This window comes from Caloenas nicobarica, chromosome 4, assembly GCF_036013445.1.
Source record: "Caloenas nicobarica isolate bCalNic1 chromosome 4, bCalNic1.hap1, whole genome shotgun sequence".
NCBI classification, from domain to species: Eukaryota; Metazoa; Chordata; class Aves; order Columbiformes; family Columbidae; genus Caloenas; species Caloenas nicobarica.
In genome coordinates, this window is record NC_088248.1 from 63,278,811 (window position 1) to 63,302,443 (window position 23,633).

The window sequence follows — 23,633 nt, forward strand, 5'->3', positions numbered from 1 at the left end:
GGAAATACCAACTCTGGATTTTCTGGCACCTTTCATTAAAACAAAGGAAAAAGTAAGAATGAAGCACGACACGGGCCAGCATGTCCTACAGTTGGGATTTGATACTGCAAGACTAAAATTTCCATGGAATACTTATTTCTGCACATGTGCTTCTTTGCTTGCTGCTCTTCAAAATGCCATAGTGTGACCTAGGAGCTCTGCCACACCTATACCCTGATTTAGTGTAGTATATAGAATACCTATAATTTTCTTAGCACTGCTCTCTTGACTTTACCTGTTGCAAATGGGAAAAAAGTCTTCCTGCAGTTTGGTAGACCAGCTTTTGCCAAATTCTTGACCTAGAATTCTGGTTTACACCTGCGATACTTCACATTATTTGTTAATTATTTGTTCAAGCACTCATTAGCACCTGATAATAAACCGTATCAGGTGTAATCACTAAGAGATGCCCAAGCAAACACAGTTACTGGATTAAGAAATACTATTTCTTTGTTAACTATTGTAACTAAAGTTAAAACTCGAGTTACTCCAGACCTACAGTCCTGGAGGGCTCCTTCTGTGTGCACTTTGAGAGCTGACCACACTTACCGCTTACACAGTGCAGAAGTATTCCTAGTCAGGTGGTCACAAGTAAAGGACTAGTTATTTTACTTCACTGCACGCTACTGAAAGGAAACATGGATTATAATTTCCTCCTTCGTTTTCCTTGTATAAAACTTCCAACATCTCGATTTTCCACTCGCATACTCTGCTAAAAATATGAAGTAACTCATCTGAACTGGGCTCAGGTTCAGCTTCGTGGCAGGTGGCAGGAAGGAGAGGGGAAGGTGGGCGAAAGGGAGGCCCAGGAGGGGTGTGGGGATACGGATGGGCTGCCCAGGAGGAGTGTGGGGGTACGGATGGGCTGCCCAGGAGGGGTGTGAGGGTATGGATGGGCTGTGCCCCAGGACTGGGCCCCTGCACCCCTCTCCCTGCCAGCCTGAGCTTGAACCGCGCTGCTGCAGGAAGGGAATGGGGCTCGCCTCTGAGCTTGCCTTTGTAATTCGTGGGCAACTACAGGGAATCGCGTGCCTGCAGATTATAAATAAAATCTGGCAGATTATATTCTTCGCCTTTTAAATAAAATGGCAAGTAAATATAGACTGGGCAGAAGCTGGAATTAGGAAAAACCTGAAAATCAGGACAACACTTGTAAAGTGCTTGAGCCACCCTAACATGTGGCTAAATTAAGATACTGTGAGTCTCCTACTGAGCTATTTTAAACCAAGCTTCTTGGCTCTGCTAAAAGCACCCTGCTTCCACTTTACACGCTGAATTATCAGAATTATTTCTAGCTAATCCAATGAAAATAAAACCATCAAAAGAGTTAGCTTTCTTTGAACATTAAATATTATAAAACTTGAGGTTTCAGTTCAAGTTTCACTACATTTGAGACTGCTGATCAGAAACACAGTCATGTCAGCTGAATATCACATCAAGGCCAATAAGACAAAAATAAACACCAGCAGTATAAAAAGCGCAGAGAGGTGAACAAGTTGTCCTTGCTTTATTCTCATAACTTCTTACTCCAGAGCACTCTAGAGTTTGCATTTGAAAGTAGACAGAGCAGGTGTGAGCGATGTATACATATGCATGCACATACATGTTGAAAAAAGGAATTACTCTGAATTAAGAGTTCGGCTTTTGTCAGATACAATGACTGGAACACATGCAGCAGAAAAAAAGGTAGATTAGCAGAAGGGGAGATTATATTTATTTCTATATAGGAATGAAGAGCATAACTGAGTTCTTAATTGGTCCATAAACAGGCAAAGACAGAAAATACTACTTTAGTATCAGTAGTTTCTAAAGGTCTGTCTGCATTTGCAGAGCACCTTGTAATGCTCCTATACATGGTGCTTTCATTTGCCATAAGTAATTCCATATTAACATATTTACAAAGGATTGTAGCATCCAGCTGAATTCAAAATGAAGTGATGTTTTCATATGGAACATTTCCCCCCTTGAATTCAGGTCCAGAGACAGCCGTTTTTGCAGTACTGCTAGTACAAATATGAATGACTGAAACACTTTGAATCTACATTTGAAGCATCATGCTGAACATTGCCAGGCTCGCATGAGTTTATGGAAAAGGGCAGATGCCTTTTGGACATTATGATTTCTCCAAATTTGGTGCAGCTGTTATGTGAGACACTGGTAATCAGAGCATTTACTGAGTGTTCAAGACAGAGTACAGGCATACCTAGCTGATTCTCACCACGTAAGTGTAAAACATATGTGTAAATAGCACTATTCACACACTTTGTAGATGTAGAAATAATTAAAAAAGAGATGTAAGGGATTCTCTTGCTCACAACTTTTTGTTCATTCTCTCACTCCAGGAGTAACAAACGACTTTGTTGTTTCTCACTTTGCTGACACGTCTTCTGCCTCTCTGCTTCCGAGCTGCCAGTCACACTGTCCTTTTGCACAGATTAAGACTGTTATATTAAACTCAGAACAACCGATCCACACTCAGCTTGAAATTTGCTGCTTTTAACATCTCAAAGAGCCTATGCATCTTTTTACCTTTATTTTATTTTAATTTTTCCCAGCTGTATTAGTTGGTTAGCTAAAAATCTTCCCAAGCTTTTCCAGCAAGTTTGAGACACTTCATTAAAAAAAATTGGAAAAAAATTGCCGTCTTTGCTACAGAGTTGAAGTAATGGGAAAAGAGGGAAGAACATTAGAAATAAGAAAACACTTGAAGAGGTTTCTGAGCGTGCTGTTCTTGGTATGAGATTATGCAGTAAATAACCTCAAATTATTTGAATTGTATCTATCTTACTTTGTATTTTTTTTTTTCAAACCAGCATTATTTAGCACTTCCTACAGTGTATTTGGTATCACACGTAATGGCCAGCACTGACTGGCCCCCTGGAGTGGATTATATCCAGAGGCTGGAAAGCTTTCATGGGCCGGAAAGCAAAATTTGGCCAGCTGGGATGCCTGTTTTGCGGATGGAAGTTGCCCAAGAGGCTTGTTAATGGTATTAAGCTCTTCTCTGAATCCTGCACACTCTATAATACACATGTTAGAGGGCAGGACAACACTAGGCCAGGCCATGGCCTGGACACCTGTCTGTGAGCCTCACATGCACCATCTCTGCAGCCTGCGGAGCCAAATGTGTCATGACGTGATCTGCTGTGGACAAACAGAAGACCGATGAAAATTGCTTGGGTGTAGTTATCTGAGACGTGTCTGTGTTACAAACAGATACCACTCCTTATTCTGGCGGCTGCTGTTACGGACAGCACCAAACAAGCAATAAAGACAAGGAGGACATTGAAGGAAACTAATCAAAAGAATAATGTTTCAGCATAGATAGGGAACAATTCTGAGGTATAGTACAGCCCTCAGTTTCAAAGGTCTGTAGCTTCTTATTTCAGTACTTTTGCAAGTGTCTGAAGCAGACACAAAAGTCCTTCAAGCTGGAGCCTAAACCCGGCTGTGACATAGGCAAGCACAATTAGGTGTGTAATATATACAGATTTGCATTAAACCCAAATTAAAGATTATTACAGAAATGGAAGCCAGAAAAATAAGCAACAAGAATATATTTCAGATATTTTATCTTTCAAATATGTGACATGATATAGTTGTACGAGGACTGAAAAGATGTAAATCTCCTATGGAGTTCTAAATCAGATGCACTGAGATAACAGGAACATCCTATGCCAGTTTCCTGACAACCAGCTAATATAAACACAAATAATACAGAAGCTTACAGATAATGTGCAACAAAATTCTACTTTAAGCTTTTTGTAGAAGACTGACTATTTTTTCCCAAAGATTTATGTGTCATCTTGGTAGCTGGATGTCTTGGTGGTTTAGAAGAGCATCTAGCTGGAACACTTAGCAGAAGTAACTCAAGAGACCTTCAGGATGGCATCTGCTCTCTCCCCAATGTATTTTGAGGCACGCTGAGTTCACTGCAAACAGGCAGATGTCTGACTTGGCAGGTTCACATCTGAAGTTGATATGCCATAAATTACATCATGGTGATCAACTGTCTCACCATGGTGGAAAACCTGTGGAACTTTCTAGACCTGGTATTCCTGAGTACTGTCCACCCAGTGGCCAGAAAACAGCCAGCTGAGGAACAGCTCTGCGGATGACAAAGCAATCAACAGTATGTGATAAAATACCGTATGCAAGGCAGAATCTCCCTGTATGATAGTTTCAGGTAAGTTTGGCCCAAGTACTGGACCACTTACGAAAATGAGTTTAATTTTTTCCACTGTCTCACATGTTGTATCTTGTACCAAGTGAACAACTTAACCTCTTTCCCATCTGAACACTTAGTTTCCAAGGCCAAATGCTACGACTGATTTTATAAACAAGTAAGCTGTATGGGAGATGTATGACAGGTATAGTTTCACTTTTCTTTCTAACTATGTGACCAGAAAGTATTTTTCTCAGTTTCATTCTGGAGAATAAGGGCAACGGGAAAAAGCAACAGATTTCTTCTATTCAAGAAAAGGAAAAGAAGGGTGAGGCTTTCTAGCAGCAGTAGAATAATTATTGATACTAAAAGTAGTTGGTATCTAGATAGAAGATAGGTTTTAATATGCAGATTTGCCAGTCCCAGAAGTAGGGTGAAATTGCAGCTAAAAATTAGTTGAAGCCTAATTTATAGCCAGCTAAGGCAAACAGAGGATACGGATTCAGCTGATTAACTTAATACAGTAAAGCAAATCTGAACAAAAAGCCTACAAAAGAAACAAACATGAGCTTGTTCCAGCTGCCTCCTCTGTCTGAAGATATAGGTCCTCTTTGTGTTGCTGGTGCAGATCTGAAGAAAAGAAAACAAACAGGATGTTCACAGCACAGAGCTGAGTTAGGACTCTTTTAAATATCAGGGGTTTGTTGCCAAGGATGAAGCTTGCAGTCCAAGTGCTGCACTAGAAGTTTCTTTATAAGAGCTTGCCACCAGATTCCCTTTGGCTCTCCTGGTTTTATAAACAGGATATCTGTGCAAAACCCTGGGAATACTTTTTTCTAGCTTAATACTTAAGCCTCCTTGTTTCTCCACATCCACTTACTGTCTCTGGCCTTATGCTTGAGATGGTATAGAGCTCTTCTAGACAACTGTGGTCCCAGAGGTCTATATTTTCACAACACTCGATACAACAGTTTCCAGATCCATTTCAAAGTCTCCCCGACACTGCAATAATGCAAGTTACAAACACCACTACTAATAGGTTGCATCTGGCTTCCATTCTGCTTACGTTTGTAAGCCATCTGTGCCATCTAGTGGGTATTTTTTTACTTACAAGTTTTCTTCAAACATCAAGGTTTCAACTAGCCAAAGTCCAAATTTTGACTCAGCAGGAACATAGTTCAAGTCTGGAGAAGAATTAGGGGCCACTATCACTACCCAAGAAGCCCTAGGTACATTATAGCACCTTCTACACCCTCCTTCTGCTACCCTGACACATCCCTCTCCTTTGGTATGCCAATGGAACAGGAGCTGCAGCGACAAAAAAAGGTCACTTGCCCAACTCTGCTGTCTTTGGGCACGGGACATTATTCTCCGGAGGCTGAGAAGGCAGCTGTCAGTCTGGTAACAGCAAACAACCCCTGCGAGAGGGGCTATTTACTATTTACAATGGAAGGATGAACACTGAGTGTACACTGAGCACACACTCCGCAAAGGAAACCTTTTCCTAACAGATAAATGCTCATAATTGTGATACCACTACTGACCAAATTGTTCCCGTGTCAGTAAATGGACCATCAGAGAGCAGGGATCCATCCACAGAGAAAACAGCTCTAGAAGATAATTATCAAATAATTTTTATACATCTGCTAAAGGCTCCTTCTGAAAAGGCAGCTAATTTCAATGGAAATGTTATTTATCGCAGAGAAGTGAGTGATTTGGGGAAGTATTCATTGGCTTGAAGCATTTTAGCTACTTAAATTTCAGGGACAGGCAATGATAGCTGGTATTGAGATTAGGAAGCCCTGTCTTGATTAGGGATGGCACAAGTACGAAGTGAATCAAGCCTCTTACGTTGCCATGCATACAGGAGGGAATAGAAGCAAGGAATCTTTTCCTAAAGAGAATGATAACAGCTGAGTTTCTTAGTAGTTACCCCAGGAGAATATGAGACAGGTGCTGAAAATTCGCTAGTGATTATTTAAGTATTGATATAGATGGAGAGGAAGGGGTGGCTGCTTCCCTGCTTATATGCTGCAAGCACTACATGGTAGTACTGGAGAACAGGTATGCTCATCTCTTATGTGAAAGAAAAATACATTAATGGTTTTCAAATGCTTTTTCCTCCAGATTTCCTCAGCTGAGGAATGTACCTAACATCATAAAACTCCAAGGGAAATAGTTTAAAACCTGGGAGAAAAGTCTTCTGTCAACAGTTCATAATACTGTATTTTTTTAAAGTCCTGTAAAATGCTTTTTCCTCCCATTTGTTAATATTGTCACCATACTCATAGCTGCAATTTTGCACGGGACAACGGTCTTTTTCCTTTGACACAGGAGCAGAAGCCTCACCATTCACTGGCAGAACAAGGAAACCCTACTTTAATCCACCATGCCAGTACTATCTAGTAACAAACAAATGCCTCAACAGGCCTGGAAACCTGTTCTGTGATCTACTACCTAGAGGGAGTCTGGAGCTATCAGTGATATCTAAAATGCCACTGTTCTCATTGCACATTTATAGGTTGGTGCTGGGATATAATTTGGATATAAGAATAAATGTTGTTGCATGAGAAGATGAGAAAAACTTTCAGTGACCAGCAGTAAGAGAGAATAGCGACTTTATCTGTAAAAGTGTATTAAAAACTGGACAAATGCTACGGAAAGTGATGTACATCTCATTTTCTGTACTGGATGAAGCACAACTGCCCCACAACCAGAGGCAGGTAAGCAGGAGTCACAGCCCTTTGCTGCCATATCCAGGGACAGCCAGTCAGGTTTTGCACTGCAGAAGTTATCATTCCAGTATTACGTGGGTATTAACATACAAAAGATTTGCACGTGCTCGAATTAGGGCAGACAGGACAGCAGAAAAGTAGGATGCAGCCAAATGTATGGATTATGCATAAAAATAATTTAACTAGAGAACAACTTTTTTTCATCTATGTATCCTGCAACTTTCCAAACTGTGAGGAAGTTTTCATATTCAGATGTTCAAGTACCTTATGTGTACCTATATATGCAACAGCATATAGATTGAGAAACTTAGCCACAATTGAAAACAGTCATCTTTACTGTGAATTCACTGAAATACATCATAAAGTCATTTAATCCTCTTTACACAATAAAGAAAAATACTGATAGGAAGGGAAACTATTAAAACCTTGTTTGGGAGGGATGCTTGCTAATTAAGAAAGTTGTATCTTGGATGTAATCTGCATTGTCTGCAGATAACCTACTAGCCTATGGTAAATGTATTACAATATATATTGGGTTTCCACACAAAATGGAAGATTAAAAAAACCACTTCCTCAAAATTTGGAACTGAAAGTTGCAGTAGCCGGATAAATGTTCTTCAGATCTGTTGTCATACGACCTACAATTTCATTATTCAAGGGAGAATATTAATGAAAACATTTTCAAATTTGTAATAAATTTTGCATCAGAACACTGCTATTTACAAACTTCATTCATACCATCAGTGATACACAGTGTGATTGATGAGAACTGAATAACACCTAATTTTGAAGAACAGGTGCTCACAGACAATTGTACACAATCCGTAGGCAGAAACTGCTTACTCAATACACAGTTAGTAATAAATCCAAGAATACCATATATTGCATATGGGTGATTTATAGTAAGTGACAGAGGTGGAATCTGTTAAACTGTTGACTTCTGCGTTATTTATTTGGTTGTAATGACACTGAGGATGGATTGAACTTCTTTTACTTACGATGACAGGGTACACTTGGAATCATCAGGATAATCCAGACAGAGTAAGAACATTACAGACCTGTGAAGATATCATGTTATTTAGCATTTTTCAGGCAGAAAACTGAGGAAAAAAATGAAAAAATGAAACAAACCAGTAATACCATGTCTGAAGCTTCCTTTCAATTTTATCTTACAACCTACTGTGAATAACCAGAGCTGTGAATACTACTGTAACGTGCAGACATTCAATATTGTTTTTAACAGTCCAAATAAAGATTGTACAGTGAAGTGGAATACATGAGGCCATCTTCTGTGTCTGACATTGGGTAAGTACAATGTTCCACTTAATTATACAATTATATAACACAGTGTAGTGTTTTGCCCAATTCATGGCTGAAAAATGCTAAGTCTGAAGAAGGTGACATCAGCCCTCCAACATACCCATCTCTTACTGAAGACACAACATTAATGGCACATAAGTACTGGAAGGTAAGAAACCATTTAAAATAGATTAGGTGCTTCTGCGAATACACCATATTTATGAAGGATCCTCACTTACTTGTAATTGTCAGTGCAGGTGACATCATAACCAAGGGTTTTCAGCCTGTTCTCTAATATTTTTACAGTATGAGTTCCACAGGACTCTCTGTGAGAAAGGATTTTAATATTATTGCAAGTCTTTTATTATCTAATTTCCTTTCATCGAACTTGATGGACTCAGTAGAGTAAATCCCCATTATTTTCCCTCTTCTATATTCCTTAACAGCTACAGAAAACTGGTGTACATGCTATTTATTATGCTTCCTTTGCATACAGTCATTTAACAATTTATACTTGTAGCATTTGCAGATTCTATTAACCAATATATCCGCCTTTAATATTTCACAAGACAAACAGAAAAAGAGCTACATAATCTTGTAAAATAATTCTGAAGTGTTTAATTTGTAATATTCTTTGGCAGCCTTTTAGGTGGTGCTGAAGTTGATACTAGCTGTCTTGACAGAATAAGTTGGTTATAACAAATTAGAATTATTCTTCTTGTTAGAAGCTTGTCCTTTCTCTTGAATACAAATCAAGAGAGAAACACAGTGAGAGAGAAAAAACCAGAAACAATCCTAAACACAGTTTCTGTATCTAGCACTGCTTTTTAAATTCGTGGTCCAAGTAGCAAAAGAAAGCTTAGCATAGTACACAACCTACTGAGACCTCTAAAACTCGCACCAATGTCAGGTATTAAGGCCAGTGCTACTTACCCATTGGTTGGTAAATACTCATGACTCTAAATAAATCATATGGGGACCAACAAAATAATTGTAAAAAACAATTAATAAAAATACACAAATATTCCCATGCATCCAGACACACGCAAAATGAAAGACAAATTAACATTCAGTGGATATGTTGACATCTGAGTGACATCTGAGTGGTGACATCTGAGTCCACTTCTCTGGCCATCTTCAGCCAGGGCAGATTTAAGACCAATGAAGTGCCACCATGTTATATTAGACCACAGGGACCCTGCAGATGGTAGAAGTAAAACTGAATTCCTCTGTTCCTCTACTCCTAATTCACTTGTGTACATTTGTAGGGACCCCCACAAAAACTATAATTAATAGACTATTTAATTCTTCCTTTAATCAGGCCCAAAACAGAACTAATTTCTGGCCTAATGATTTAATTTTTTTAACCTCAGAATCAATCCATTTGCTGTTATGTTTCTGTTGCAAATTGTCACTTAGTCTCTGGCTATTTATCAACAGGCTATTCTGTTTGGTTGTTTTGTATATTTGTTTGTTTGTTTTAAATGAAATTAACAGCAAAATCAGACCTTTTAGAAGCCTACTTTTTATTATTAGATTGATGTTAAGTATTGAGAGAAGATGAGCCCCCTGGTGGTATTTTTTGCTTCTACTAATTTTCAAACAGTTAAGATAGATGAAAATGAAAAGAATGCATATGGCAAGGTGAAATAAATACTTCACGTCAGCTTTTAATCTGAAATTCAGATTGATTCTTTTCTTAGTATCACTGTATGTGCTATATCTTCACTCAAGATCTGAGATCCACACACTCATGTCTCTGAAAGTGAGATCCATATCTAGTATTAGAATTTAATTATATTTTGTCTAATTCTGGTCTTTCTATGCTCTTTGGGAATGGCAGGGTGTTCTTTCTGTGTTAGTCAAAGTATCTAAAATATTTTCAGCTTAATTACTATGCAAATATAAACAAGCAAAAAGCTAAGGTGAAATTTCAAAGGCAGGTCCAAAAAGGATAAATTAATTTTTTTTGAAGACATAACTTACATATCTGGGCCTTCAATATCATCCACAACCCAGATGACAATTTCTGAGACTTTGTCTTTCTGGAGATTAGGTATTTCATAATCTGCAAAAAAACTGATTCAAGAAACAATTTTTTAGAACTATAAAGGACATGAAAAAGAAACAATCTTTCTTCCCTTTGTATTAATCAAGGCTCTGATCCTGTTGTTGCATATGGGCTTGCTCTATTTTACATTTATATCTTCTGATTACAATCAGACTCAACACAGAACAGAAAAAATCTGATTCACATTCTGAATGTCCTCAAAGGTCAAAGGCATTTAATCAGAAGTTTTATTTTCATATTCTCAATCTTAGAGGGGATCAGCTGACAAAGTTACAAGTTAGAGGTGAACCAGAATGAAGTGAACTTTTAAAAAACTCAGAATCAAAACAAAGGGCACTTGATACTTAGTAAAGAAAAAAAAGGTCATTCTTGTAGTTATTGCTTTTAGACATAATACCATTTTGCTTGTACACATAAATAAGTCAGTTTTCTTACCCTGGTTCTGGATAAGCTCCTCCGACTACAGAGCCATTCAACAAGACATGTATCACCCCAGAACTGTGCTGTGCATACTGCAATACATAACAATTTTTTGTCAGAACTCATCTTACAGATTTGTCATATGACTTAGTATTGTATTGCAAGCAACAACGACGAAGGAAAGAATTTTACCAAGAATATCAGAATTGTGACAATAATATCAAACTAGCACCTTCACAGGTCACTGCAGTAGAGAGGACAAGAAGAACTAAATAACCAGCACATCGATTCAGTGCATCTTCTCAATCTATTTTCTCAAACCTATAAATAGTTTTGTCAGGACAGGAAGAAAGCATTTTGGCACTCTGTATTGGGTTTGATCTGTGAATAAAGGGCTTTCACCAAGGCTGTCAAATGTGACGCAGGATCTGTATTCAGTAGACAACCAGTGTGCTTATTGTGCTTAGTATATGCTTAATATATATTAACAAAGCTAATGCAGAATTTTATCATGTTATCTAGCTAAGGTGAAAGTTAGGTTCTCCTTGCTAAAACACTGTACCCAGTCTAAATAAGCATATTTGCACCAAAGGAAATAATCTAGCACAGTTACAGTCTTAAATCTCTTTTGTTCCAGCAATGTTTTCCTGAACCACCCAGGACACACTCGCTAATGTACGAAGTCAACTCTAGTGCACTATTTACAGTGGCTGAGGCCTTCCTCCAGAAAGATTCCACCGCGTTGTTTTCACATTCCTCTGTGGTAGGGCAGGATTCATAGTCCAGTCCTGTAGGAAGGCATGTGATCATGCTGTTAGAGAGATGATGACAACTGTAAAAAGTGACCTTAGAAAGCAATTAAATATATTTGCGCATTATTCACTGAACATACAAGATGGTCTGACATAACACTGAAAGCTGACAGTTATTTTTTTCCTATCATTTTACGTCCTTCACAGTTTATACAAACAGTGACATTCTGTGGATACAATAATTTGGCTGAAATGGCTCTAACTCTACACCTGGGATGCAGAGAGCTCCACGTCCAGAGGACTGAGAAGGAGGTTTATCTCCTGTGCAGCACTATTTAGATTACACTGTGTGCTCCCCTGACTGCAAAGTTAAATATTCACCCAAAACTGGAGAGAATGAGACAGTGAAGCTATCTCTCATTTTTCATGAGCAAAATTAGTTCCTCCAGAACACAGCAGTCAGTATCTCTTACGCTTTTACAAACACGTTTAATACAGCACTCATCGCCTTACCAGCACTGTTTGCCTGCCCGCACCAGTTTAGGTAATCTGCGACAAAGCCGAACAGAGTATCAGCCAGAGACATGTAGCGACGGCCTCTGCCAGCAAAGCTATTGACGAGCAGCTGATTATTTTCCCAGAAGAGAGACTACATAAAGAGAAGAAAAAAAAAAATAGAGAAGAAATGAACCATCACTTGGGTGTGGACATAATGAGATTATGGGCTGCTGAAAACAGTTTAAATAATGTTTTGGTATTTCTTTCAAAATCAAGCCAATAACCAGAAATGCTAGCTATCTCTTTAGAGGAACAAAGGGGTTTTTTTACAGTGGTGTAAACCATGATCACTAGAGGCTTAAGAGGCATTCGTAGTATGATGGGAATGGATATAGAGCTATATTAAATAGTTAGGTCTGGCCTTGCCTTCCTCAGCAGACAGATTTAGGAGAAGGGAGAAAAAAGGGAAGACATATTTATAAGCCAGATATATCTTACCAGAATTCTCTCACACTGATATGTTGGCTTATGGTGTGAAAAAATCAAACATCTAACTGTTATTTCCATGTCTGCAAAACTCTTTCATCAATTAAGCTATGTTGACAGAAGTATTTGTTGGTTTAGGTTGTATAATTTAGAGATAAGGAATAATTGTGCTAGAAGGAAAATGGCTTTAAAGTACAACCTTTCAGACAAGACCAAAATGGGATACAATGGCATGAAGTGCCACATTTTTGCACTTCCACAGTTCTCTGCAATTGCCAGCACATCAGACCCTTACTGTTTTCTAGCATATAACAGCATCCTATCTCATTTCTGCTTATGCTTGTTTAACATGTCAATGTTTAACGTGTCATTGCCCTGAGATTTGGCTGTGAGGAGTGGAAGCAAAATATGACAGCAGGTACAGTCTTTGCAGGCAGAGCACCTAACTTGAGAAAAAGTAGAAATGGAAGTTCAGGAACTACAACAGATCTCCCAGCAGAGCAGGAAAAATAGAGGGTCTTGGTAGTATGAAAATAGAGAAGTTGCTGAGAAGTTACTGCGTAAAATAAATGCAGCCAAACACACTGAAAAATGCCATTGAGCTTGAGTGTGGTTTGTAAACTATAGACAGGCCAAAAATAATGAATCACGAGTTAGCCACAGAATAACTCTTGGTCAATGTTGAACTGTGTCACGGAAAATCTGCTGGATGTCACAGGACCGTTAACATTAACAATCATTACCTTGTTGGGTGGAATTGTGTGAAATGACAGGTTGATAAATAATTCATAGTCGTTAGGTAGAATATTACAAGGATCCTTGTTAATAAATGCATTTTTAAATGCTTCCCATATCGCTGAACAATTCTTCTCACTGTAATCATTGAAACAAACACATGGCAGAATTGTTTTTTCAAAGCAGAGCAAGAAAGTAATTTGTCCCCAAGTTCTTCAAATTCCCAAATTAAAACCCCCAGAAGATTAAGATAGAAAACTGAAATCAGGGTGGTAGTAAACTTGCCATCCAGGAAGAGCATACAGGTCTTGTCTTTTCCTGACTCCTAATAGCAGCAGATTATGAAGAAGTAGCCATGAAAACATATAAGGATTTACACCATGGAATTACGTAGGAATTTGACAAAAAACTTAGAAAGCGAGCTTGCTGTCCAGCATTGTAGAAATACTAAGGAAAACAGCTTTCTTTAAGTTTTCTAGATTCAAAAAGTCATTTCAATTAAAGCGTAGCTAAATCTGCAAAGCTACTGGAATGTAAAATTATTCTTCAAATGTCAGATTCAAGTGCAGGAGAAGTTACTGCAAAGTTTCAATGGTAAAATAACATTTTTAACAAAAAGTTGCCTTCTTTGTACACAGGCCCTATGATTGTGCAGCTTTCCCTTGCTGTAATGAGTACAGCGGCTGCGTGGGACATGTACTGTCACTGTGCAGTAGCCACAAGAACACTGTTAGGATTCAACATTTAAACTGCTTGTGTAGGGCGACCTGAAATAAGATGCTAGGCTGTGCATTTCCACAGTTCCCTTCTGCCAGCTCTGCCTTGGGGACAATAATCTCCTGTAGGAGGCCAGGCCCAGGCCACCTAGGGATGGAAGTGTCTTATCTCTCTGGATTTGCAGGATCTCATCTGTCACAGCTCTGAGCCTGCCTGGAGGAATTAAAAAGGGAATTGCTACTTTCCCCACTTTCCCACAGTACCTTCCCCAAGTAGGCTGTGACAATGTGTATGCCAGGAACACTCTGCAGAAAAGAATAATGTAGTTTTATGTGCATACAGCATTCCTAACACAAACAGCTCTAATTGCAAAGCTGTAGTTTGAACAACAGTAGTCCCAATATGTAAACCAAACTTTGCCATTAGAGTGTTTTGCTCATTTAATATCATCCATAGACAGCGGGGTGTCTGCTGGCACTTCTCATCGTGAGATTCTTTAATGAGCTGCTTTGCAATGCTGAATGTCACAGGGCACCTTGTGATGAGCTATGCAGCTCCCAGGTGGGGAATGGACCACAGACTCCCTTACAGTAATCTCTGCTCATGCTTCCAACAACTATCTAAAAACAACAAGACGTTGTAAGCAAATACGGGATCTTGACCTGAAAATATTCAGTGATGCAATATGACCTTTGATCAGTAGTTCCAATGTTTAAATAGCTTTACTTGATAAAAGGATTTGCACCCTATTTCTGATTTCAAGCTGTTAAACTTTAGCTTTTATATACTTAGGTCTCATTCCGCTAAAGAGCTGTCTACTGTAAGCACTCATTCATGCTAGTACTTGTAAATTACGATCACCTGAACTCTTAACATCTTTCTTGACAGTTGAATCCAGCAGAAATTTTCTCGTTAATTTGCTTACTGCATTTTTTTCCTTCATGTCTTCTCATCCAGCTTTGAACAGCTTGTAAATCAAAAGGATTATTCTGCTCTGTTACTCAAAATTTCTTAGCTGGCAAAAATATTTTTTGAAACTGCAGGGTGGGGAAGGACTGTAGCTCAAGACAATTCTTTCCAACCTTAATAGACACTAGTAAGTCATATTACGTTTATTTAATACTAGTCAATTAAAAATATGTTTTCAAAACTTCAGTTATATACTACCAATAACAAAATATGGAGGAAATGCACAATAGGAACATTTGTGTTATATAGCATACTCCTGCTAGAAAATTCCAAATACGATTTTCATTCAAACCCCTCACTTCTATATGACCGTAACATTTTGTAACATGCCTCTTTTAACTGCCATTTGGCATGTACTGTTTCAATGTAAAGCTTTTCTTATGTTTCTGTAATCATCTTTATGTTTTAATTATGTCGCAGTGTAAACACGTTTTGCAGCTTCTTTTCTGTTAGCACGGTATTTTAAAAAGAATATTCTATTTGCAGATAAATTCAGAAGCAAAATCTACCCTCGTGGCTATGGCTGTGTAAAAGCTAGCCTGTGGGCGATTAAGAAACAGACAATGAACAGAAAGGGTTACAGATAATTGGAATATCTGTTTTGCACCTATGCAATATGAAATTTCCTTTTTGTTTAGATTACACTATTTGCTTATAGACCTAAAGGAAAGAGAAAAAAACACATAACACAAAATTAATTGTGCAGCTCTTCTTATAATGCCATTTTGGGCCTTAATTCAGGAAGGCAGTTCTAATGTCCAGCCTGGCTTCAGGCTATTCTGAGTAAGAATACTTTGATGAATGTGTTCAGACTTCTCAATTTTAAAATTATGTCATGAAAACGTCACAGGAATTAATTAGATCGCAAAACTGTCATAAACATGAGACATATAGAATATTTTCAATAATATTGCATTTACATTTCTAAAAGCCCAAATTGTTTAATGAGAAGTTAACATTTCCACAATAACAATGCTTTATGTTGCTCATTTTAGTGTATTCTGTATTACTAGTCATGTCTGGCTTCATATATAAATGAAGCGATATCTGTTAACTCCAAGAGAAACTCTACCTATCTAGAGCCTACTGCCAAGACCAGATTTCATATACCTACACAACTGTTAACTGACTTAAGTTTTCATAGTTTATATATTATATTGTAGGCATGCAGAAATCTATAGTTAAAGTTTACTGGCACCTTCCACTCTGACATATTTAAAAAATTTACCAAACTTGAATTGTTCAGCTGAAATTTTAGTATCGTGTTATTGGCATTGGGATGATTTTTTCTTTCACAGGGAACTTGAGCCAAAATGTTTCTGACAAGTTAAGAATGTTATTAGGAAGAAACGTCTTGGTTTGACTTTGTTAAAAGCCATGAACCTGTTTTCAGTTCTGTATCTTCCTGGTTTGCAACAGGAACTGAAAATGGGAGGTTGGGGGAAGGAGGTGATATTTGCTGATATTATGCAACATAATCTAACGCTGTGTAAGAGTATGGTTCAGTGCTGCAGGAACCCAGCCAGGCCCCCTCTGCGAATACCTCTTCAAACTATCCGGAAAAATTTTAGTGGCAGACTAAAGAACTGGACTCCAGGAGACTGTCCTTCTTAGTTTTTTTTCCTTTTTACCAACGACCAAACAATGTAAGGAAGACAGAAAAAGTGGTCATTTCAGCACAGTGTGTGACTTACCTCCAGTCTTGCATAATTAACACAGACTATGAAAGCTCATGGCTAAACATACTTCAGCAGTTGATTACTACTCAATTTTTTGGGTGGATGATGAGCTAAACAGTCTCCTTCAGTCCCACAGGACAGCTATAATGTGTGGTGCTTTCCCTCTTACATGACCTGACATGCAAGGCATGCAAAGCAAAGCCGGTCTTCCCTGGAGCACTATCAGATTTGGTACTTCAGAAATACCATGCCCACCACTTCTGTGTGCTGTTCTCCTTATATAGAACACTGTGGCACTAGTGGGGAAGAAGTGTGAAAGGAGAAGTTGAAGGATTAAAAATCTTGCCTTAATTACACTACTTTTATTAATATGATATCCATCAAAGTTCATTTTTTGTTTCCAGACAGCGAAAAGCATGTTGGCTTCAATAGCATCTTTCATGGCTAGGAGCAAAACATCAGGCTTCTGATTAAAAACCATTTTTGTACAGAATATAAAAGACTAATCCATAAATGAGCAACAACTTACCCAACAGCAGGATTCACAATTCCAATATAGTCATAGCATCTTCCAATGACAATACTTTCCAGGTTTTGCGTTGTACCCTCACCTTTCCATTTTTTCCCCTGCACTTCTGAGAAGCTGTTCATAAACAGAACAGAGACAAGTAAGACAGACAAAAAAAGGCTCTTCATCATGAATTCTTGACAGCCCAAGTTCTTTAAAAAAAGGAAAAAAAAAAGGAGTTAAGTGATACAATTTAAATGGAAACCTAGAGGCTTAACACTGATTATTTTCGGTATTGGCTATAGCTCTGTACACAAATGACAAAGTCAGATGGAAATGTGAAGCTTTCTGGGGACTGTAATCTAACTGTTTCCTGGAGTGATTGCAGCACAGGGACACATCACTTCCTCAAGTCTAACTGTTCCCCACTTCAGAAAAACGAGACTTTTAAGGCCGTGCTATTGCCACCTGGTGATAACTGGGAAGAATTACAATATATTTCAGTAAAGGGAGGAAAAAACCCTTACCACTTCAGTGTTCGGTGCCTTAGATTTGCTTAATAGTCATTGCCATTGTACACCTTCCTAGAACATCACAAGTGCTTGCAAGCAACATGTTTTAAACAGTTTATTTTCGGTTTAAAAGGGCTATACTTTTTGCACATATTTCTCTAATGGCTGAAAAAATGCTGAAAATCAAGAACAAAAATATTTGAAATATGCAGGTAAAGCAATGATTGCATAACACCCAAATTCCCAGGTGATCTTTTATTGCACATAAGGTAACACTAGTCAGCTCTTTTTCCACCGCTCCCCTGGATACTGACAGCGACATTTTGGTGTGATAATACGTATTTTAAAGTCATCTTCATGAACAAAATCGCCTTGCAAGCAGGAATCAATCATGAGGAAAACCAAAAGGATTAAGACATATTTCCTGTGGACTGAAGAAGTTTCTTCAACTTCTGTTTACTCTTATTCTCCCTCCAGCTTCTTTTCCCTAAGCACTTTGTTAGATCATCAAATAGCATCAATCAATCTAATCTTCAGTGTAAATATTCTGTGTTGTACACTGCTGCAAATACAGCTACACTACTTAAAAAAAAAAAAAATTCAACCTTAGAGTAATTTGGCTATGGACCCACATTGCTAAGAAACACGCTGGTTCTTTTTCTATTAAACAGTCTCCATGCCTCAGTGAATAGATACATCTTTATTATTTATGTACTTATTTATATAGTGTCATGCTTGCATTGAAGCCCTGGTACTCAGCTGATAGATTTTGCTGAAGGCAAAACCTTGTTAATCATCGAGTAAATTGCTGATGATGGATTTCTCCTGTAAATGCGATAGAAAGATAACCAGCTGGTTTGTTACCTGCAGCAGACTCTTCAGGAAAGATAGATTTACCCAGAAATGGATGTGCAATGTTGTTCTTGGTATGGTGGAGACACAGCAAAAGCTGTACCTCAGTTACTTTGATACCCTTTCTTCCCATTTTTCTTCCTAACTCCTCTGAAACATGGCCATGCTGACAGGGCACCAGTATGTTAATCAAACAATTTCAAGTCAATGCTTTGGGTTCAGGATTAGAGAGTGCAATATTCCATGGAAGTCAATGTTTTTTAAAAATTATTTTTATTATCAACTTTGCTACAACTGAATTTTGTTCAATAATCTCAAGGCTAACAGAAACCAGAGGCATCTCTGATGTGGTCTCCTATACAGAACAGTGCAGAAATTGTCACTGATTCAGTAACAGACTAAAACTTATGCTTAAAATATACAGTGTAAGTTAAAAAGACATAAAGATGGATACAGAGTTTTGGAATGGCTTTTCTCCAAGGACACACCAGGTCAGGACTCATCAACTTTGGGAAGAAGATGTGGATACTCCTCAGTGGTGTTCTCCAAAAAGAGAGACGAAGTGTTATAACATCCCAGGGGGAATGGAAATGAGTCCAACAACTGCTGGGATCCCCACCTCATCCCCTATCGACCTCCCTTTCCTCACTGGCCACTTCTAGAAACACAACATTGGGCCAGAGGGGCCTCTTACAGGCGTTTTTAATTTATGTTCTTAGTTTTGATTTAAATACTTCATGTGATGGGTAAACTAACACACCTCCAGGCAAATTGTTCCAATGGTTTGGTAGCCTTGAGACTCAAACCTTTGATCTGGCCTGAACTTGTCTGCCTTTAGCTTCCACTCATTGGATCTCATGATGCCTTTTTCTGGTACATTAATGAAGAATCTACCCTCAGAAATGTTCTGGCTAAATTCTGCTAGAAAGTGACCCATCTCCCCTTAGACTCGTCAATGAAAAATTCAATATTTTAGTCCCATTATCAGGCACTTTCTCCTGTATGCTATGATACACTATAATACATGCAAGAAATGCACAAGCCTAAAGCCAGAGCTGTGCTTACTGGCCAAGCAGTAAATGCAAACAGGTGCTGGCCAGCCAGCTGCACAACACCTGTACTTTACCTTCCTGTTCTCTCATGAGTAACTGCTTTTTTCTCTTTTTCTCAAAATTGTATGCATTTGAGCTTCCCAGATTCATACATATTTGCAAATATGATTAAGCAGGCCAGCACGTTCAAAAGTCCTTGGAGGTGGAAAGGATGAAGGGAAACACCCAATACTACAATTGCTTAAGCCTCATTTCCTTAGATAGAGAGATAAAAAGATTATTGTGCACAGTGTGATGTAGATAACGCTCACCATGTGACCTCTCCTTCTCAATTCACTGTCTGCCCATGGCAGGGGGGTAGGACTGGATGATCTCTAAGGTCCCTTCCAACCCCAACCATTCTATGATCCTATGATACTACTTTCACCAGTGATAATTTCACACTTTATTCCACAGTAGGTTGAAGAATACTGCACTAAAAATGTATGTGTGCCTTTGCTCAAAATATTTCAGTCTGTTTACCAATATAAACTAGTGAGCTTTTAACATTTTTAATACCTGCAACTTAGATTTTGTACAGCAATATTTTTCGGTCAGAAAGGTCTGCTGCATTTATTGTTTGACAATGCATTTTTGGGACATTCACTACACATTTCCATGCTGGTCAAGGGTTTTACTGCACATTGCTGCCACGTTGGCTGACAGTTACACCTTTTGTCAAATCGGTGTGTAATCTCAGTTCTGATGCCTGTTCCTACTTGTGTGTTTTGAAACGTTGCATGGGCAGATGCATACCAAAGGCTGGTGTTGCTGCTCCTTTTGTCTCGGAAGCTGAACAACGCAGCATTTCGCTTGGTCTGGCACAAACGCCGCACGAAGCGGGGCGCGGATCCCCCAGCGCAGCCCAGCCTGCCACCCATCGCCATCTTCCCTCACCAACACCGCTCCGCTTGCGGCCTCTCGTCCTCACACCTTGCCATCTCCTCAGCTTATTTGGGTGAAGCGAGTTCCCTTTACTTCATGCAAACGCAAAATGGCACTCCTAACTCCTTCCTATTTAACTAAAGGCATAAAAGCTGCCGTGCTCCAGCGTGCAGGGCTACCTGCTGGGCACGGCGACCCGCTCTCCCGGGAGCCCGCCTGAGCCAGCGGCCCCCCCTGCTCGGCCTCCGCCCCCGCCGCACTTTGCAGGCCTGGCTTCTGAGCGCCGCTCGCCGCGCACAACCGCGGAGCAGCCGCGCCGCCCGAGGGCCGGGCCGAGCCAGCGCCCCCCGCCGCTGAGGAGCCCGCCCGCCCTCTGGCCGCCACGGGGCCGCCATCGGGCCGCCATCGCTCCCGCCGCCCCGGGAGGGCGCGCAGCGAACTGCGCATGCGCAGGGCGGCGGGCCGGGCGGCGGCACTCGCGGGGCGGCCGTGGTCACGTGGCGCCGGCGGGGCGCTCTCCGCGGCGGGGCGCGCATGCGCAGGGCGGATGTTACCGCCGGCGTTAGCGCCGCGGCTCTATGGGGAGAACATGGCTCCCTTCCCCGAGGAGGTGGATGTCTTCTCGGCTCCGCACTGGCGGATGAAGCAGCTCGTGGGACTTTACTGCGACAAGGTAGCGGGTGGGGGCGGCCTCTGCCCCGCTCCCCTGAGGCGGGAGGGAGGATTTCGGGAGTGCGCAGCTGCCAGCGCTCCGCCGCCCCGGCGGCAACTTCTCACCGCCGCCGCGGGGCTCCCCGGCCCTTCCCGCCGCGGGGCTGGCGGGGCCGCCTTTCCCGCCGCGCCCCGCTCGGCCCCTTCAGGCCGGGGCTCCCCTCGCTCCTCGTGCCCCCGCGGCTCCCCTCAGCCTGGAGCAGCGGCGCCTTCCCGGCGGGCTGGGGCAAGCGGGCCGCGGCGCTCACCCCTGGACTTGCTGCCCCGGGACCGGCGAGTGGGCGCCGCGGCGGAGCAGCCGCCCCCGTCACGGCGCTGCGAGCGGGCACCCGTGGGCCGCGGAGCGGGGGCAGGCAGGGAGAGAGCCCCCTCGGGTTTCATAATCAGGCGGTGCCAGGCAAGACAGCGGTGCTGTGCGCGGCGCTCGCTAACAGTCCGTGAGCGGCTGTTTGCGGTTTTGTGCGCAGCGTTTAATTGGCGGGCGGCTTAAAGATGCCCTAGGTAGGTCTTTTGTTTTAAGTGTGTATGGTTTTACTCGTAGACAAAACTAATTCTTATTCTTGCATGTGTAGTTAGTAATCGAGGCTGATGTGTCACCTGAAAGGCAAACTTTGCTGCAGCAGCCCTGAGTGTAATGGAAGGGTTTCAGGCAAATATTTTAAAGCCAGTACTCATGTTGAAAGAAGTAATGCCACCCATCTCTGGGCATAAATGGCTGTTTGGAGAACCAGACTGGCTAACAGACACTTAAAAGGAGAGCGAAGTTACATGGGAGACAGTATAATAGCTTAGTGTTGCCAACAGGATGAGGGAGTTCTCTCTTCCTTCCCCTGTTATCCACATGCCACCTTGTGCTGCCCTGGGGCTGACCAGATCCTTCATGTGAGCCTGTTCAGTTTGCTAATCGAGTAAAGAAACCCTGAGTTGTTTTTTGCTGGGTGAGCTAACTGAACAGGCTGAGCAGAAGGTCTGGGGGAGAAGAAGGTAAGACCTTGTGTAATTTCACTTTGCCCTTTATCTGTGAGTGCGTTTGCAGTTAACTTTAATCTGTGGTGGCATGAAAACTTGTGATGTCTTTATGGAGTGGATTTTACATAATGCAAAACAAACACCTGGGACTTTTCTCCCCCCTGGCCCCCAGCAGCAATATTAGCATATTGTTGACAGCAGCTGAGCAGTTTTTGTTTGAACCTGCAGATATAGTAGTCGTTTGGGTTTTCTTCCTAGAGAGGCATGTCTGTCACTTTTGTTGAGCCTCCCACAAACTTTTGACCACATTTACCATGACTTGATAAAACTGTCTGGGGAAGAATGGTTGTTTCTTTTAAATCTTGGCAAATTTGATTAAAACTACACAGTTTGCAGTAAATGTAATCTCTCATTTAAAAAAAAAAACGTATAACTGAGTTTTCTTGCTTCCTTTTTCTTTTGAAGAAGTGCAAGCATGACTGAATGGCACTTTTAAAAATCATTCAATCTTGCATCCTTCAGCCTTGCTTCAGAACTTGGCCTGGCTTATGACCTTTGCATCAGAAAAAACTCTCTGAACTGTGTTTGACTTCTTGTGTGACTGAGATGCTGTAACTAGACAACTGTAGTTCTGCTTATATGGCAATTATAATCTGTAAAGCCATGCTCTTTAAAAATTTAATTTGTCCTTGAGGGGCCTTTAATTTTGTGAATTACCTGTTACCTGTTGTTCCTCATGTTCCCTGTACACTGTAATATAGTTGATGTCTGTTAGCAGCTGAATTTAGTAAACTGCAGCAAATGTTAGCGGAGTGAAATGGGTGCATCCCTGCTTTGCTTTTCAGGGGAACAGCTGTAACGTTACCGATGGATAAAGTATGTAGGTGCTTCCTTTAGGACAGGGAGACACAGTTTATTTTATTCTTCTGGGACTTGATGCAAGACATGACAGTGAATCAGACATTTAAGATGTTTGATGCGTTAGGAAAGTTATCGTCCTTTTTTAACTGTTGCTAGCAGAGATCTCACCATACTTTTGCATGGCATTTTTACATGTGTTGTACACAGTGCCCTGGACTTGGACAAGGAGAATAACTAAAATTCTGTTTTGTAAGGAAACCCACAAAGTTATCACGTCTGTCGCCTGCTCGGATGATAAGTAGATTCTTCAAGCCCTGGGAGGATGTCCCCCCTGTAGGTAGTGCAGTGCTACAGCAGTCCTGATAGTGAAAATGCTTTTCCTAATGTCTGACGTCATCTTTGCCACAAATAGAGCAGATTCTGTTTTCCTATCTCTAGTGAACCGTTCTTCGTTTTCAGGAAGATCTTATGCCCATTTGCCAATTGTAGCAATGTCCTCCATCTTAGTTACCTGTTTTCTGGCCTAAGCAAACCAATTCCTTCTACCTCACAATATGGGTCATGCTTTCTGTACCTCGGTGTACTTGTTGCTTTTGTCAGGACCGAGCCACCGTTCTGTAACAGTTGAAGCTGAGTGCTGCTGTTCTGACTGCGTGCCTTTCTTGCTCCTATCAGCACT

At 40.6% G+C, this 23,633-nt stretch overlaps 2 protein-coding genes across 4 annotated transcripts in view; one reads left to right on the forward strand and one right to left on the reverse strand.

The window, feature by feature from the left end:
• Nucleotides 1–1,527: 1,527 nt before the first annotated feature.
• On the reverse strand, nucleotides 1,528–17,408 carry LOC135988606 (ADP-ribosyl cyclase/cyclic ADP-ribose hydrolase 2-like). Of its 3 annotated transcripts, XM_065634676.1 has the most exons (10): nucleotides 17,095–17,408; nucleotides 13,209–13,338; nucleotides 11,995–12,130; nucleotides 11,435–11,517; nucleotides 10,745–10,821; nucleotides 10,225–10,317; nucleotides 8,478–8,564; nucleotides 7,938–7,997; nucleotides 5,749–5,814; nucleotides 4,757–4,834 (listed from the first exon to the last, which is right to left on the reverse strand). In XM_065634676.1, coding segments are annotated over exons 1-10 (903 nt in total). In that variant the 5' UTR covers nucleotides 17,265–17,408; the 3' UTR covers nucleotides 4,757–4,833. The 3 variants fall into 3 exon arrangements, with proteins under 3 accessions (XP_065490746.1, XP_065490748.1, XP_065490747.1); XM_065634674.1 differs by lacking the exon at nucleotides 5,749–5,814 and having other exon boundaries at nucleotides 1,528–4,834; XM_065634675.1 differs by lacking the exon at nucleotides 4,757–4,834 and having other exon boundaries at nucleotides 4,843–5,814.
• A 3,543-nt stretch (nucleotides 17,409–20,951) lies between these two features.
• The window catches only part of FBXL5 (F-box and leucine rich repeat protein 5), a 36,060-nt gene continuing 33,378 nt past the window's right edge, over nucleotides 20,952–23,633 (forward strand). The window contains exon 1 of the mRNA XM_065633616.1: nucleotides 20,952–21,086. Within this exon, the coding sequence (XP_065489688.1) occupies nucleotides 20,961–21,086 (126 nt within the window). The 5' untranslated portion in view covers nucleotides 20,952–20,960. The remainder of the gene's footprint in view (nucleotides 21,087–23,633) is intronic.

Bases quoted from the DNA above. Each gene is read 5' to 3' on its own strand.
- LOC135988606 (XM_065634674.1), bottom strand. From the start codon at position 17,264: ATGATGAAGAGCCTTTTTTTGTCTGTCTTACTTGTCTCTGTTCTGTTT. The intron at 13,339-17,094 runs GTAAGTTGTTGC...CAATGATTACAG, and splicing joins ATTGTGAATCCTGCTGTTGG to TGAGAAGAATTGTTCAGCGA. The intron at 10,822-11,434 runs GTAAATAGTGCA...TATGTATTGCAG, and splicing joins GGAGGAAGGCCTCAGCCACT to TATGCACAGCACAGTTCTGG.